Here is a 17,685-nt window from a genome sequence, read left to right on the forward strand (position 1 = left end):
CAGTTGTCTGTATATGCAAATTAGATTTAGATAATAAAAGGGTGAGTAATGTAATCTTCATTGTACCCAGTACCCAGTTTCTCGTACAATGAGCAGGGGGTGATGAATAGGATTTGATGCAAACAGGAGTGAAGCAGTATGATGCAAAAAGGGGCAGACTACAGTAGGATTTTCAGATATTATTCATATTTATTTAGTGTTGAGTGCCTACAATTTGCTCCATTAGCGCACATTGCAGCATTTACTGTAAACCTACCTCGATCTTCACACCAGCAGGACCCAATGGGTGAATTTTGCATTCACTTACATGTTTAGGATAAAGTTGACTTTGTGAAATTTGTCTACCCCAGCTTTTTCAAACCAAAGGACGCAACACTTTTATTTGTCCATTGGTTTCAGGTTCTGTGGTGGCTTGATTTCTCGTGGACCTACATGGGTGCTGGTTGCCTGATGACACCACAGATTTTACCCTATTAGGTCATACATTTAGATAAAGGATATTCAGCTGGCAAGTAAATGTAACTGACAGTCAACAAACATCTTCACAATGCTCTAGTGTATCTCTAATAATGGACTTTTATAAGAAAAAAAAGCCGTACGTTTTTAATAATGAAAATCTGAATGTTTTACTCTTACAGATCGGTTCTGGAGCGGTAACTGGTAAGGTTTGTTGGTCATGCAGGCGGCTGACTTTGTCATTGACATTGAATAAGTGACAAGCGTTTAACATTAACTCCATTTTATTAAGGAAACGGTGAGCAGCTTAAATTATCTCTGGCTTGAAAGACAGCCCCCGGCTGTATGGCTGCATGCGTTTTAGCAGCCAATTTCAGCAAATCATTGTGTTCGTGCAAGAGACTCCCAGAGACCACAAGTCGGTTCACACCAGTAGTTATCAGGCATAGATTTCAAATCAGTTTTCAGGTCTAACTATTGAAACCCGCCTACGGCATCATCAGCAGGGATTTTGTCAGCATATGTTTGCTCAAGCCCTTGTTCCCATTCTTGTTTCCTCATTTAAGCATACTGAGCTCATTAAACAAGTGTGCTTTTTTTGGAGTGGAAAGGGTTGGGATACGAAGCAGTATAGAGATTGGCAGAAGCTATCCGGCCTGCAATGTTGACACTATTGATCGTGGTTTGCCTTGACTGGGCATTGCGATTACGCATGTCTGTCCTGTTATGTAAGCAGCTCTTTTCCACTTCCTGATTTTTGTGCCGATGCCTGAATGCTTACCGTTGTTGCCTTACCAGGCATTCCAAAGCCCCCTCTACATCACGTCAGTGCCTGTTTCGGTTTCCGGCCACCCTCCTTGGATCGGATCGAGGAGGTCCAATCACAGCAGTTCGTTTGTGCAACCTTGCTGTTTGCAGGCAGATAAACAATGATATATTGGCAGCATGACAGAATAAGTACAACGCAAAAGGGTATTAGGCCTGTATGAGTTCCTCACAGTGATGATGAGGTTCCTGGGCCCATGTGGGGCAGCCTTTGGGACCAATTTCCTGCAAGCTGGTCACCAATGATGTTCTTATGGCCTGTCTGCATCTTGCTGTATCCTTTGCATGCTATTCCACTGCACCACCTTCTTTACTTTTGGTACTTTAGGTACTTTCCCTTTTCGTTGACTTCCGGTTGAGTACCAGTACCAAAAGTGCCAAACCAACTGGGGTATTTTTTTTGTACTTCAGTACTTTAGGGTGGGATTTGAAATGCTTTCTTTGTTGATTGGCTATGCAAATAGCCTGCTGCTGAAACACAAGACAATCGCCATCTTGAAAAAAAGTTACACACTCAGAAAACAATATTAAACGAAGTTTTTTAAAAAATAGAAGTAATATTAATGGAATTGTGGACAAATGAATGAGCCAAGCTTAATCTTTTTAAAGGAACAGATACAAGAAGATCAGGATGGCATAACAATAAACACCGTATTTTGTATTACGTACTAGAACAGCAAGATATTATTTTCTTGTAATAAATATTGGGGTATCTATGAAGCATAAAAGAAGTTAACATAACTTAACATAAATTAATGTATCACGCTGAGGCCCACAAACTTGCCTAGGAGCGATTTAAACAGCAAGGATGACAATGATTATGATCATTAGAGAACACATGCGGCAAACGCAGTGGAGGGGCTTTAAACTGATTTTTAAACATATACTGCATTAGAGAATCTTGAAAAGGAATAATAATTAAATTTCAGCCCAGGTGCTTGGAGAATGGTGCTTTTGATACTTTTCTGAAGTAACGCACGTATGCATTTTCAGCTTATCCAGAATGAATTTGCCAGATATCATGGCAGATTTTAGACTGCAAGTGTAGTTATATTTCAGAAAACATTTGAAGGGAAGAGGAGATGAGCCACGGAACATTCTCTTTTTCTTTACCTTCAAGGAAGTACTCACTGAGCTTTTGGAAGACTCTGTGATCCATAAATGTTTGTCTCAGAGATGCAGAGAGATGAAAATATCTGAGGTCCAGCTGGGTCTGTCATCGAAATGACCAAAGTCCACACTGTACGTGATTATCTTTAACTTCTGACAGGTAATGAGAGGCTAGATTACATTGTGGATAGCCTTAGTCCAGTCTTCTGGTCCCTGTTCACTCGGACATTTACCTCTAGAGGGCAATGAAGAATAACTATGAAGGTTTCTGCTTGCATGATGCATGAGAGTTTCACTAACACAAGGTTAAACCGCATTGGGTTCTCAGTGTCTGAAATATTTGGTGTTGTGCCAGACTGCATAACACAGCCCAAGGCTGGAGAATTTAGCTACTGTGCTAGATATGTATCAGCTTCCAATGAAACCAAAGAAAATAAGCATATAACAGTCAGTGATGTAGCATTATTCAGTGATGTAACATTATTCAGTGATGTAACATTAAAAGAAAAAAATCATGCCTTTTTAAATGTCTCGTTTTTCATTAGTGATATAAATAAATTCAGTTTAGTCTTCCTTTTAGTATTCCATGTATTATTCTATTCGTTTATTACGTTCCTAGAACCCTCTGAAAAAGCTCTGAAAAAGGTTTTAAAAGTAAATTATTATCAGATGCGTTGAAGGTGCTTAGCATTTCCCTCAGTATACTTTCTAAATAAAAAATAGATATTTAGAGATCAATAGGTACTAGCAATATCCTGGGTTAAGAAACTATGTCCATTATGAAGCACTATTGTTAATGTCAACGTTAATGTCAATGCTTAGATCTCGCAGCAGAGGATATAGATTTTGTCTAGAATAAAGGGATAAGGGTCGATTGAAAGAACAGCCCATCTCTAAAGACCTATACAGTTTGCTGGTAACGGGGGTCAATCCCCTCATAACCAAGGGATCCAAAAGCAAGGATCTTTAAAACCTACTTGTGCTTAAGTTTGCTGCTCTTACTGTAGACGCTGAAAATCTTTGCAATGGGGCAGTTAATAATGGAACCTCGTCATTAACCAGGTAATCATTTGCAGGATTGTTTTACGAAAAAAGACCCATGTGTTTGTGGTTTGGGATTCGATCAAAACCATAAAATGTTTCCTAAGGCCCCAAATTAGGGTTCATGAACTGAGGCTAGGGTTAGGTTTAGAAAAACTATGGCATTTTCAGACATCAACTTGAGTTTCTATGACTGGGCTTGTCCCCTATCGGATAGGAAACAACAGATTAGCCTACTTTAGTAGCATATTTCCTACTTTCCAACTGCCTGTTGTTTCACCCTAAGGCCCCAAATTAGGGTTAGGGTTCGCAATCTGAGGCTAGGGTTAGGGCAACACAGTGGCGCAGTGGTTAGCACTGTTGTATCACATCCCTGGGACCAAGGTTGGAGTCCCAGCTGTGGCCCTATGTGTGTGGAGTTTGCATGTTCTCCCCATATCGTCATGGGGTTTCCTTGAGGCTTCTCCAAATCCCCATCCAAAAGCATGCTGAGGTGGAGTTGCTGAATTGTCCATACTGTAGGTGAGAATGGTCTGTAATGTATTGGTGCCCCATCCTGGTTTATTCCCTGACTGGTGCCCGTAGGTTCTGGACCCTGCATAGGACAATTTTATTTATCACATCATGTTAGTAGTCTGTACAGTTCAAGCCTTCCACTTTCAGTCAGAAATGAGTGGAACTAGGCAGCTCAGTTTGGATTATTTTCTGTAGAACCTCTCAACCTCTGGCATTCTAATCAGTTAAGACCACGCTGATGTTATTCTAGGACTCGTCTGAGGTCACATTGGAGTCGCTTGCCCGCAAGTTCCCTACCTAATCCTGCCTAGGGTCTGCCCCAAGTGTGAGGTTTTCTAAGTCCTCATACTGTATGTACCTGTCCTTACCCTTTAAGAAATGGAAAGCGATGTTGGATTAATGCCCTTTTCCTGGTGGGGTGAACCAGCGGACATGTATCCCATATTTGGACAGGTGCATCTCCAAGGCAGATTAAGCTGCAGATCTAACTGACTGACCCTAACTGTCAGTCACATAACCCCTAATGTGCTTAACGCAACCGGCTGAATGGCCTGAAATGAGAGATCTTCTGGGCCCGGCTCCAGGGACACTGTGTCAGTCCACCGCATTCGCCTGCCGCTGAGTACTGGGCAGAAGCGATGCTGAAGCAGTGCTGCTGACATCAAATCTTATTTGACGTTTGCTTGCATGCAAAAACATATGAGTCACTTCTAAATCAGTTAGAGGAAAGAAAGAAAGAAAGAAAGAAAGAAAGAAAGAAAGGAAGGAAAACTTTGCATGAGCAACTGGGCTGAAAGAATCGTGCACGGAATCGAGTCCTTCAGGGAGAGCGTCAGCCCGTGGGAATGAAACCTTTCTGTATGGGCTGTGACTCGTGCAAGTGAGAAGCAGGAAGCTGTGAGGCTGGGGCAGAGCGACACGCTGCACGGTGGCAGAACGCGCTTCCCATTTCGCCTCCCCTGTTTGTCGTGTCGCCGATGGATGCGGTGGAGCAGCAGCTGCAGCACCTGGCTGCCTCTGCCAGGGCCAGGAAGAGGAAGCTCCTGTCGAGGTGCTACAGGTACGCGGTCAGGCCGCATTACCGTCCGTTATGGTTCCGAGTAGATCTTCTGCTGCTTTAGCCGTCTCACCCAGTCTTTATGCTTTAAGTGCCGCCTGTTCCTGCTCGCCCTGAAGATTATCGCTGGCTCTATGAGGGTGTCGCTGTGCTGACAGACAGCTTGAATAAGGGAACTCAAGAGTGACTTCAGAGCCATGCAGCATTACTCTGCCTGGAAGACGCATTGGGCTTTTTATACGTCTACTGCTAGGCCAATATAAAAACCTAATTATTTACGTCTTTGTAAATATGTAAGTATATTAAAAACCCTAAATTAATAATATTTTATGTCTTGTCTTTGAAAGACCAGTAGGCGAATGGGACAACCACTATCCTTTAGAAATAGTGACATTTCTTAATCAAACTGCTATTTATACATTTTTTTATTGAAACTTTATTGAAAACATTATTCATAAAAATTAGACATGTCGGTACGTACAAGGAAAGTTGACACCACAAACAGGTATATGGTCTAATACGTGGAAGGATGTCCGAGCTGCTCTTCAGCAATGTTGTTATCAGAAAAATTAATTGTAATGCTTGTTAATGTTCTTCCTGGATTTAACAATATATATGGTTTGGTTTGATTACGGGCCCTGGACTATGCCAATCCCAATCCCAATCCTAATCCCAATCCCAATCCTGGCCCCACGTCTACTTTTCATGGTGAAAACCTCACGTTTGGAGACAGTTTAACACTTTAAATGCTATTAACCATTATTCATTTAAATAGTCACAGCAGTTTTGGGGCTAGTTGTTGGAGCAGCAAAGGCGATGTGGGATGTTTTGCAAATTTGTATTAATGGCAAATTTGTTTTAACTTCTAGAAGTTAAGGGGCTTCTTAGGTGTTCTTAGGGCCTAAGTGGCTGTTTGTAGTGTCAACAGATCAAATGAGATGTTCTGTTTCAGTATACTGGGTAGCTATGGTAGACTGTAGTGTGACTGCAAGGGCATTTGCTGTTCAGAGGAAATTGCATTTCAGACTCGAGTGCTGCACGGAAATCCCATAATTAACAGTTGTAAACTTCGAGCCTTTAGAGAGGTGTGTACTCTGAAGTTTGGGTATACTGGCATAAATAAAACATATAAAATTAATTTAAAGGAAAATGTGAAAATTGCCAGTCAGTTAAAACATGTCAAAACAGATCAATGAATTCCAGTATTTGTGAAGAAAATAAAGGTTGAGAATGTAGATTCAATGTAAAGAATCCAGCAATAATTCTACCCAAGAAAGAAGGAAGGAAATGACTGAGCAAGACAGGACATGGCTATGTGCTGTGAAATGGTTTTGTTAAAGTGTCAAAACCATTTCTGCAAATCACCATGTGACTGTTCTCTGGTTTGCTCGTCAACTGTTCTGTCGATTAATACCAATATGTGCTCCCTAAAATTGCACTGCATGAGCAAATGAGTTCTAAAGGAGACATTCTTGAAATATTTTTATATTTCGTTTTCATGGTTAGCATTTCAGCTAAGGGGATGGATTTCGAGGAATTACTGCAACATTTGCTGGTGGGCTTCTATTTGCCATGTGACTGAATTCTCCAAAATGTAAAGGTTAAAAGTATTACTATAAATCCTGGTTACGTTTGTGTAGCTGATTTTACCCTGTTAGTGTGAGTTTTCCAAGAACATGTGTTCCTATTGCATTGATGTTCCTAAATTGCCCACAGGATGCACTTCTGTGTGATAATGTGTGCCCAGTGATGGAACAGCATCCCTTCCAGGACATCAGCCATTCTTGTGACAATAGGTCACACATTCTGTACCAGATCATGGAAAACAGATCAATTGTGCTTCATTTGTGGTATTTGAGTTGAGGCTTTTCAGTGTTGATTTATTTTTTCTTCATTTTTTGCTGTCTTTTTATTCATTGACGATTTTGTATATGCTACTTGGAGCATAATAAAACCATATATAAAGCTAAAGACAGATTTTGAAATATCTTTACATTTTAATGGATCAAATGTCCAAAGATAAGCTTATTTTGGAATTGTAAATGATGTAAATTCCATGCACTGTTTCACAACAAATGATGATAAGTGATGTTGTATTCAGAAACTTGTGGCAAAACATGGGTGATATTCCATCCATCCATTTTCCAAACTGGGTTGCGGGGGGTCTGGAGCCTATCCTGGATGCAATGGGCACAAGGCAGGGAACAACCCAGGATGGGGGGCCAACCCATCGCAGGGCACACTCACACACCATTCACTCTCAAATGCACTCTTACAGGCAACTTAGCAAGTCCAATTAACCTCAGCATGTCTTTGGACTGTGGGGGGAAACCGGAGTACCCAGAGGAAACCCCATGACGACATGGGGAGAACATGCAAACTCCACACACATGTGACCCAGGCGGAGACTCGAACCCGGGTCCCAGAGGTGTGAGGCAACAGTGCTAACTACTGCACCACCATGCCCATGGGCGATATTAAGTAACATATTGTGGCTGAATGTTTCAAGAGGGTCTAGCTGCAGACGCCTGATGAGTGGAGCTCCGCCCGAAATACGTTACCTCCACAGGAAACATGTGATCTCAACGTGTTACAGTGAATAAACCCTAACCGGAGCTCCACTTTACGTCCTTAAAGATCATTTGTTTCCTGTGAAGGTGACGTATTTCGGGTGGAGCTCCACTCTACAGGCGTCTGTAGCTGGACCCCTTCTTGGATGTTTCGTCTGATGAATTTCCGTGAACATTAAAACGTGTATGATTAAGTTTCATACAGGTTGTAAAACGCAGATGCTTAAACGGTAGAAATAGTTTGAACGCAAGGTGGCGATAATGTTAAATACAATAAAACCTCTTTCAGCTAGGAGCAGGGGCTGAGCATGGCTTTGTTTTATGTGCAGATGTTATTCTCTTATACAAATACACACAACACTGTGTCCTACATGTTTTCAAAAAGAAAAGAAACAAACAAAAAAAATCACAGTTGGTGGTCTAACCTTAAGGAAACAATATTTAAATATTTGGGGTGACACGCACATGGAGATTAAAAAAAAATCCTGAAAGTATGATATTGCAATTTTTTTATCTTCTATAATTAAAATATATTTTTTTCCAGAGACCAATAACTCTAAACATTAATTGATTTTTGTCTTTTTTATTTTCAGGATATTTTCCACCAATATTTATTTTGTTTTATTGGAATCCATCCATCTATCGATCTTCTAACCACTCGTACTGATCAGGGTTAGGGTGGCCTTGAGCAGATCATAGGCGGCACAGGGCACAAGGCTGGAGTTACACCATGGGTGAGGGGTCATTCCACATTGTATGGGTACATTAGTGGCCAAAATATAAGAAAAGCATAGCATTTTTGGCATTGCTCTTTAAAAATTACTGCACGAATATTGGCGGTAATGTTTATAAACAATCAAAGAATGTTTACAAACATCATACATTGGATGATTTAAAAAGCAACTGGATTAACTGGAACAAAGCTCTGCGATCTCTAAAAATCGGAAGTGTTTCCACAATTATTTAAAGATCCCTAACTGCATGTCTGCGTGCTGCGGAGAATAGCATGCAAACCCCTTAAACGCAGAGCAGAGGTGGGATTTAAGACCCCTAATCCCGGAGATTTGAGGCAATTTACGTGGAAGTTTATACTAATGTTTAAGTATCGGCGCAAACTCGTACTTGTGTTCTTTGCCGGCATAATCCACATATTGTACGCGCTGATCCGTAAGTTGCTTTGAAAGGCAGCGCTTAGCAAATGAACAAACTAAAGCGTAAAGGGCAGCTTTCGTCAGCGCCGGGCGTGTTTGCCGGACTCCCGGACAGACGGCAGGGGGGATTACAGTCTCGGACTTCATCGCATTGACGTGGCCGGGAGCCTGGCGCCGCATTTCAGGGCAGCGCTCCGCGTCATCGGGGAGCCCGCTGGCCGAGCGCCGCGGCTGCGAGAAGCGTTACCACCTCCGCAGCCTATGCGCTAAGCCGCTTCACTCTTTATTTCTCGATCAGTTCCAGAAAGAGACATAGTTAACAGTAATTGCAATACATGGTGACTGGTCATTCGATTGCTGTCGGTAAAAGAGTAAAAAAATACCATACCGCTAGGAGAAATTCCAGTAATTTTTACCATGCTGTAAATCGATTTTTTTTGGTTGCTGGTTTATGTGAGAGACATCAGAAGATGTACTGGAAGACTATGCGGTCTTTCGTAATTTTTTAACATTAGTTAATAAGAAATTCATAATTGACAAGCGTTAAGTTTAACTCGTTAGTTGCCTTTAAACCGAAATGTCAGTCAGAGGTCCTACTTTGCAAATCCCCGAAAACTGCGTTAGTCAGCGGCATTGCACGCAGAATGCAAGATAAACACAAATATTTCCCTTTTGGCTCTCATATTTTGTCAGTTTGTCAGGAAGGATTTGGGAACCGTGATGTTTTTCTTTCCCGTTTTGATTTTGGCAGTTCCTTTCAGATATGCGGTTTAATTTCCTTGCCTGATGAGAGTTTCTAGTGCTGTGCTGGAAACGCCTTTTCTGGCAGCTGCGTGCGGCAGCTACACCCTCACCTGGATTCCCTGAAAATGTGCTCACGGCCCGCACAGAGGCACCGAGATACCGTAACCTTCCGCAACGTACAGAAGGAACAGCTGTTTATAAAACAGTGGCCTGCCCTTTCTGCCACCCTGAAATTATATTTGCACAATTCTGCAGAGTAGAATAATTCCAAGCAGGACCGATTCACCTGTTCATATTTTGAGGCCAAAGTATTAAATAGTTATTTATGTGAGTGATTTAATCGCTGACGTTTATAAGAACTTCATAAAGCAAATGGACTAGACGCACGAAATAAACACAATAGGAAGATAGTTTCTATTAGAAATATGTTCTCAGCTGGCCTGGTATCGCTGGTGTAAATTCTCTTAGCAAGAGCTCAATTGTGTACTTAAAAAAAATATGTTTTGTTGCTCAGTATGTGTGTGGTGATTGTCACTGTTGGAGATGATTCGCCACACAGTGGCTCAGATCCAAAAAACCTTCTACTCCATGTAGTGGGAGGAACTTCAAGCATGCATCATCGGGACAAGCCCAACTGCTTCTTTCACTCAGCAGCAGAATTAACCGCTACATAAGTCACTGTGCGACAATAGAGATTTGCACAAGGGGCCTGAATGTAAAATGACACTTCATGCAGTTGTTGTTGTGTGTAACAGTTATTGTTGAAAAAAAAAAAACTTTTTACTTTGATATCGCAGGAAAGTTTGCAGTAGCTGTACATCACTGAAATTTACTGATCGTGTTGGAGAACATCAATTGTGATTTATTGATTGATTGATCGATTTAGATTCCAGATCTCAAAATGAAAGCAGAGCGTTTGCTGTGTTGTTTTCTGCACTAATAGGTTTGGTATGTGTTCACCTCATCAGAAACACCGGACTACCAAACACAGGGGCTGCTGGTCTCCGGCCAGGGCTGCATGCATGTCCAGTAAAGAAAATACATGGATGTCACAGGAGCCGAAAGGCTGTGAAATGCAGACTCTGCCCTAATGTGAGGTCACTTTGTTGTCAGCAGCAGAGAAGTGTGTGCCTTCCCCCGCACTGCCCTCTGCCTTTGTTTTCTCCTAAAAAGCCACAGTCTTTGGGCAGGATGCGATGTCCTGTCGCATTTCTGCAGTGGATTAGTCGTATAATTCCTGAAGACTTTTCTATAATGACCATGCAGGCTCAGCACGATTCGGTTTCTATTGGTGTCAGCACCTTTTCTGTAAAAAGTTCTGAACAAAAGAACATTAAACTCACTTTGCTTCTAGGTTTATTTTGTTGCGTTTAGACAGACCATGGACTAGGATATAAAGTGCAGCTCATATTAATCCTGAAAGTGTAGGTGGCTGAAAATAACATAAGAATGCATTGACCCTTTCACATCTGTGTCACATAAACAGCAATAAGATCTCCTGTAATTATCTCTGAAGCATTCCATTCGTTCACATGGGGATCTTATCGTGCATTTGTCCTCCTGACATTCCATTGAAGCACATTCTTGGAAGTTTTTCTTCAGCATCCCTAAGTGCTTCGCCCCGCAACACCAAGATGAATTCTGTTTTTACAAATACCTTATGTGCCTTTGGGATTCCCAGGGACTATGCACAGTAAGCCTGCAAACTCTTTTTATCCCTAAGCGTCCTTGACTCATTGGCATGATTGTCCCTCTTCCTCTCTCTATCAGTCTGTTTCGTTTTTCCTCTCACTGTCTCTCTCTCTCTCGCTCCCCCCCTCTCTCAGTCTGTCTCTTTTTTCCTCTCACTGTCTTTTTTTTCTCTCTCTCTCTCGCTCCCCCACTCTCTGTCAGTCTGTTGTTATATGATTCTCTCCCTCTCCTTGTCACTCCCACCACCCACCCCCACCTTCCCCGCTGCTTCTAGACCCTGCCCAGTCAGGAACTCCTGGCTGGATATGTAACAGTGAGATCCCTGGACCCGCTCAATCACACAGACACACCTGCTCACACACATGCACACACACGGACACGTGGGTGCTCCTACTTACTAAGCTACTAGTGGTGTTGGACGCAGAGCTACTTGGCTGGTGGAAACCTCCCTGACTCGGCTCACGTGGTCGCAACCTGCCTTTCCGGAGCCCTGTGGGCACATTCCTGAGTAGAAGCTCCTGAGAAAGAACCAAGAGGGAGCGACAGATCACGGAATAGGACTTTCTGCGGCTGGGTCTCATCGCGGGACGTGTGAGAGCCTTTCCGCGGCGACCAGTGGCATGTGGATCAGGACTGTAGCCCAGGAGGATTAAAACAGTGAGGACATCAGCAGAGCGGGGAGGTGTGAGAGTGCCGTGTCCAGGATGAGTATCGTGATGAAACCGCGATCCCGCTCCACCAGCTCCCTGAGGAATATGGAAGGGATCTGGTAAATAACGCGTTTCCTCTCATCCTCTCCCTTCCTCAGCTTTCTGCCACTCATGCTCTCCTTCCTGACTACGAATGTCATTTAAAGTTTAAGTTGTTTAACATGAATGTCGAAAAATTGTAGATAGTTGATGACAAAAAGGTAATTGATCTTTCGAAAGAATAACCTAGTTACTGATAGTGCAGACAGCAGTAATAATCAGTTCTGTCCTCTTTTTCCCTCTTTCTTTTTTATCCAGTTGTCTTTTGCCCTTTTTCCTGCTATCTATCCCCAGGCCCGTTTCTCCTCATCCCCACTCTCACTCGCTGTCCGGTTCTGCTGCACGTTTGTGCACTGGCTCAGCACGATCTTGGTGGAGATCCAGTGAGCTGTCAGCGCAGTGCTGTAGTACACGCATAGCCTGAGTCCAGGACAGTGCTGTGTGTGTACACTGCGACAATAACAAACACGACCGGTACAAGTCGGGTTCAATGTTGGTGCGTCTTGTGCTGCATACGTGAAACAGCTGTGTTAATGGTGTACCTCCCTTACTTTGGGAGTCAAAAGATTATTTAAGGGCAACAGTGCATTCTTATTTTTATTTATTGTTCCGTAAACTAATTTATTATGAGTTTGAATTGTGTGTTATCAGCCTGGTAACAAAAATCACTCACGGTTGATGGCTTCATCTTGTTCTTCCATCGTGAGGAACATCACTTTTCAGGTTGGACCTTTGCTCATGTCTATTGCTGTGTGGGTTAATCGTGTTCTGAGAGGAGCTAGTGGCCCGGAGAGTGAAATTCACCCACCCCTAGGATCAGTTTTTAGACGGTGACTCTGAAGAGGCCGAGTCGTTTCTGGACTACTAGAGTAGTGCCCTTCACCAGTGCTGCTCACCCGTCCCTGAGGTGGAAAAATTACCAAAATGTTTGTCAAGGATTTCAAGTAAACGCAATGTTGATGAGAAACAGATGTTGATTGACCCATATATGGTGAAAAAAAACTATTTATCAAAATGAAGTCATTAAAATTTTCAAGCTGAATAATTTATTCAATGTTTTTTCTTCTTCTTTTACACTAAAGGTTTTGTTACATCTTTGGTACTTTACGTTCACGTGTAGTTGTGGTCCCTGTGCATTTTCTAAGAAGTGTACGTTTTGGTTCATGTACATTACTTCCTGGACAGGAAGGTGGGCTGCATTGAGCTGAATGTGGTAGATGTTGCAACAAATGGGAGCAGTCAGAGAGTTGAGGATGTTTCCTCTCACCGTCCTTGGCTTAGCTCAGGGAGAGCTGTGTGCAAGAAGCATAAGAAAACTGTCACCATTGTGTCAACACACTAATGTTCTTCATAAATACAGCATCAACCTTGGAGGTAGACCCAGTTCTCTGTTGTGTCTCCATATTCTTAGTCTACAGTGCAAAGACTTCTGAGATCGGAATAGCGACATTCCTGCTGGTACTGCCAACACTTTTCTTTGTTAATACCTAAAATAAGCATTCCTTTATAAACAGAAGTTTTTCCTGAATAAATATATGCACACAATCAGTGGCCGCCTGCCTCGTAGGACTGGCTAAGGTTAATATTTTGCCTACAGCTTGAATTCTTAAAGGCATGAATTCAACTCCTGGAATCGTACTTTATGGAGTTTGATCCATGTCATTTTTGCACTTGTCTCATTTCTGTTCACCATTACCAAGGTGGTTTTCCCTTAGAAGTCCTGCTGACTGGATGTTTCTTGCTCATCACATCATTCTCTGTACAGTGTAGGACGCTGTAGTGTGTGAAAATCCCCTGACGGAGGCTGTTTCTCATACGATGGAACCACCACGTCTGACACCAATAATCGTAACTCATTCAGAATCGCTTAGATCATGCATTTTGCCCATTCTGAAGCTTTATTGAACCGTAACTGAACCTCTTGACCCTGTCTGCATGCTGTAGGTATTCAGTTGCAGCCACACGATTCACTGGAGAAACAGCCTGTTGGTGTTAACAAGGAGCTGTACCTAATAAAGGGGCCTCTGAGTGTATCTATATATATATATATATATATTCTCTAAACTGTCGTGTCTGTGTGTGTGTATGATAATGCATGAATTTAATCAAGTGACAAGCAATAGTCAGCTGAACAAGAGATTTACTTTATTTTTTTTACTTCATGTTGTCATTTGTCCCATCTATTTTTTTAAGAACCTTCCATTTTTAATTTTCATTATTATCATTATTAGTGTCCCCGATACAGGACCGACAAAACTTCCAAAACAAACACAGCCTGAGAAACAGGGTGGGGAGGGTCATAGTCACCTAAGGTACGACACATCAGCTACCCAGAGTAGGCAGAGAGCAGGATGTCACTGGGACATGTTCTGGGCCTCATGTGATCCGCAGTTCAGGCTGCACTGGGTGAGCTGTTCCCATCAGCCACTCTTGTGGGGGCTGTTGCTTCTTTAGTGCCTCCATGAACAGCTTTTCTAAAGTTATAAAGCTGCTTAGATAATCTGCAGGCTCATTTTCTCACTTTATACCATTGCTTTGAATGCATGAGAGATGCGTGGTAGTATGTGCAGGGTCCATGCCATAGACTCATACATCTGGTCCAGGTTCTTAAGTATGTCTGCCCACTTACAGTATTATGGTTTTCATAATGTATGTTCTGTTGTGTTGCGTATTTGTCTTTGGTCATGGGACTTATGGATGTAATAAGCTGACACTCTGACCTTTTTAGTGCTGTGCTGTTTGTATGGGGTCAGTGTTAGATGGTCTGATGCTGACAGCCACTTCTTCAGGCCAGCAGCAGGGCAGCAGCCCTTGTGTCCTGCCCCTGATGTCACGTCGAATAATCTGCTCAGCTGTCAGAGCCCATGTATGCCAAATAAAGGGAAAGTCCAACATTTCTGTAAATGTGACAACTTGAAATCCTCGAGGTGGCTGTAATCTCGCTCGCTGAATGTGAGATGTTTTTTTTTCCAGTATTTCTCCAAGAGATCGAGGTGCTGATAGAGGGCTTGGTACAGGCTTTAGTATTTGCATTAGCCTTTTTGTGCACAAAGTGTATACTGATTGAGGAACTGGACTCCTTGGGTTTGTATATCCAAACCCTTCTGCCTGTGCTTGTGCATGCTGTTGACCTCTGGAGAGCTGGACTAAGGGCAGTACACTATGCGGCCGTGGTCTCTACTCCCCCTCCTCACTCACATGAATCCGTATTACGTTTCAAAAATAACCCCCCTCCACTTTCATGTGAATCACGCCGGCCAATGTGGTGGCTAAGGCCCACCTTCAGTTATCCGGCTGCCATCTGAGATTCCAGATTCCATATTGTTGATTATTTTAGCAACGGTACAATATCACCCAAATGTTGGTGGGACAGTGAGCATCCCAGTGTAAGTGTCTGTTATTATGGGAGGTTAACCATGATGAGGCTCACTGATTAGCCTGCATTGGCATTAGCATGTAATGTAGCTCTCTGCGTGTTGAACTGAGCTTCAATCACCCTTCGGTATTTGGAATTTTGTGCCCCCCGCCCCCCCCAGGACTGGAGGCTGACCTTCTCGGCTATGCAGTGCATGCATAGTAATATCAAGGGTTGCAATCTCTTACCGTCTCCGTCTGGGGAAAGGCCACGTCAGTGTGTTCCAGACAGACAGCACACATGCCCGGGAGAGCTTACAGCAGCAGTCACAACTTTCAGTTTTGGCATTTTTTTGTGAGCTGGGGGAGGGGGGGTTATTTGCTGTACTTCTGAGCCCCAGGCAGAAGAACAATGGGGCAACTGGTGGAGGGGGCACATCTCACTGGATGCCGTGGGGCGTATAGCTCAGGAATATGTAAGCGGCATAGAAATAAGCAGAGATGGCCAGATGTCTAAATATATTCAGTTAATATTCAGATATGGAATATTGAAGCATGTCAACAAAAAATGAGTATGTCTGAGTATGCTGTTATCTGGTCATTTATTACAGTAAAAGATCTATGTGCAGATACCTAATGGACAGAAAGGGCACTTTGATGCCTAGTTTTGACTCAGCTTCAGATACAGGGCAAATATGTATGGATGCTGATCATGTCATTGCTGATAAAGTGAAGGAGCAGATCAGGTGGTGTGATTAACATTTTCTTGGCCATTTCCCCCCATCTTTGGTTTCTCCTTCTGCAAATGCCCAGCTAGCTCATCTGCTAACTCCAACCTTTCACTCAGAATGAATAATGAGGGAGAGGGGAGATTCCTGTCTGATAAGCTAGTGTCCGTAGCCTTAATTGCTGTGGAAGTATGTGCGGTATTTCCATAACATTACATAACATGAAGGAAAATGTGAATTAATTTAGACGAAAACTATTTAAAAACAAACAAACAAAAAAAAAAGACAATTTCCACTGTAAAATGCTCCAAAATCCAAAAGGCCCAAAACCATATACTTTTCATATTTCATTTCAACATTACTGTGAGCAGTTCTGTTGATGTAAGAAATGACACCGTTACAACGCATTATGTAATAATGCTGCATTGCATTATGTAATACAGTAATGCTGCATTATGTAGCAACTTGACAAAATGTAACAAATTTTCATCACATAATGCGATGTTATTACATAATGCATTGTCACACACTGTAACAATGCATTATGTAATAACACTGCATTTTGTGATAACATGACAAAATATTCCTAATTTATAGACAATATAATTTAATACTACAACATTATCCTGTTATTATTATTACTGTCATTGTATTTGTTACATTCTTTTGAGTTATTACATAATGCGGCATTATTACATAATATGTTGTTACAAATACATTGGTACCGTCATATACACACTTTACTATGAGATTAATTAGCTTGTAATGTAATCAGCTTACTGGGTTACTGTAATGCGGCCAGTTCGGGAGCAGATGTTAACGCCTTATTAGGTGAGACCCCTGACTGGGGGAGCTGCCCTTTAGACAGCTGTCATTTTTCCTGGTTCAGACAAAGAACGTCTGAGCTGTGTCACTACACAGGCACAGTTTGTCTAATGAAATCCACAAACTGCTGTTCTCCTGTGGCCGGTCCATTGCCCAGAGCAATTGCATAGTTCTGCATTTCATGCTTTCCTGACTGATTTATTCCTGGTTAAAGTAGTAGTTTCAATTGACCTTTCAGTTGCGATCCCTGCTTCCTGACAACCTCATTATTGGTGCATTATAAGCCCCCATTGGCCACATCACCCCCCCCCCCCCCCAAACCAGCAGCATGGGACAGCCGAGACCGGCTGTGAGGATGGGTTTCACCCAGCGAAAAGGTTCAGGCAGGAGGGATATCATCTATAATGCATGGAGCGTAGTCTGAGTCAGGAGGATGTAATGCCGATCGCTAGGGTCACACAATATGGCCTCTGGGAGCGAACCGGCAGTGCTGGGTCCGGAAGGCTCCTCTACCCTCACTTGCACTCAATTTTGGCACAATGGATTTTGTGGCCCCTTAGACAGGGCCAGACACTGAAGTCGGAATTTGTTCAGCTGAGCATTCTGAAGTTCCTTAGGATGGTCAGGTCTTGTGTTGTGAAAATATAGCGGAATTTTGCGAGTGATGGTCCTCTTTATGTCCTTGAGCTTTTTCAGTTTCATAACCTTTTGGGTGTGAAGCGTTTCAATGGAAAAAGGCCTGGTTTTTCCCCCCTCACTCTTTAAATATTGTAAATAAATCTGGGTTGATGACATTCTTTTAAGATGGTTTATACAGTTTCTCACTGTGCTAGATTTCTGTTCTGTGTTGGCTTTTACTGGCTTGGA

The 17,685-nt window shown here is 42.5% G+C and overlaps 1 protein-coding gene across 13 annotated transcripts in view; it reads left to right on the top strand.

Annotated features, from left to right (window-relative positions):
* The window catches only part of pde4d (phosphodiesterase 4D, cAMP-specific), a 295,289-nt gene that overhangs the window by 241,959 nt on the left and 35,645 nt on the right, over positions 1 to 17,685 (top strand). The window contains exon 1 of one of the 13 annotated variants that reach the window (XM_049003794.1): positions 3,605 to 5,008. The exons of 11 other annotated variants lie outside the window; for them this stretch is intronic. In XM_049003794.1, coding sequence (XP_048859751.1) covers positions 4,926 to 5,008 — 83 coding nt within the window. In that variant the 5' untranslated portion in view covers positions 3,605 to 4,925. Of the gene's footprint in view, positions 1 to 3,604; positions 5,009 to 11,416; positions 11,932 to 17,685 lie in introns of those variants that run through there. One more of the 13 variants, XM_049003802.1, reaches the window with a different exon arrangement.

The sequence above is a fragment of the Brienomyrus brachyistius genome, chromosome 2 (genome assembly GCF_023856365.1).
Source record: "Brienomyrus brachyistius isolate T26 chromosome 2, BBRACH_0.4, whole genome shotgun sequence".
Lineage (NCBI taxonomy): Eukaryota > Metazoa > Chordata > Actinopteri > Osteoglossiformes > Mormyridae > Brienomyrus > Brienomyrus brachyistius.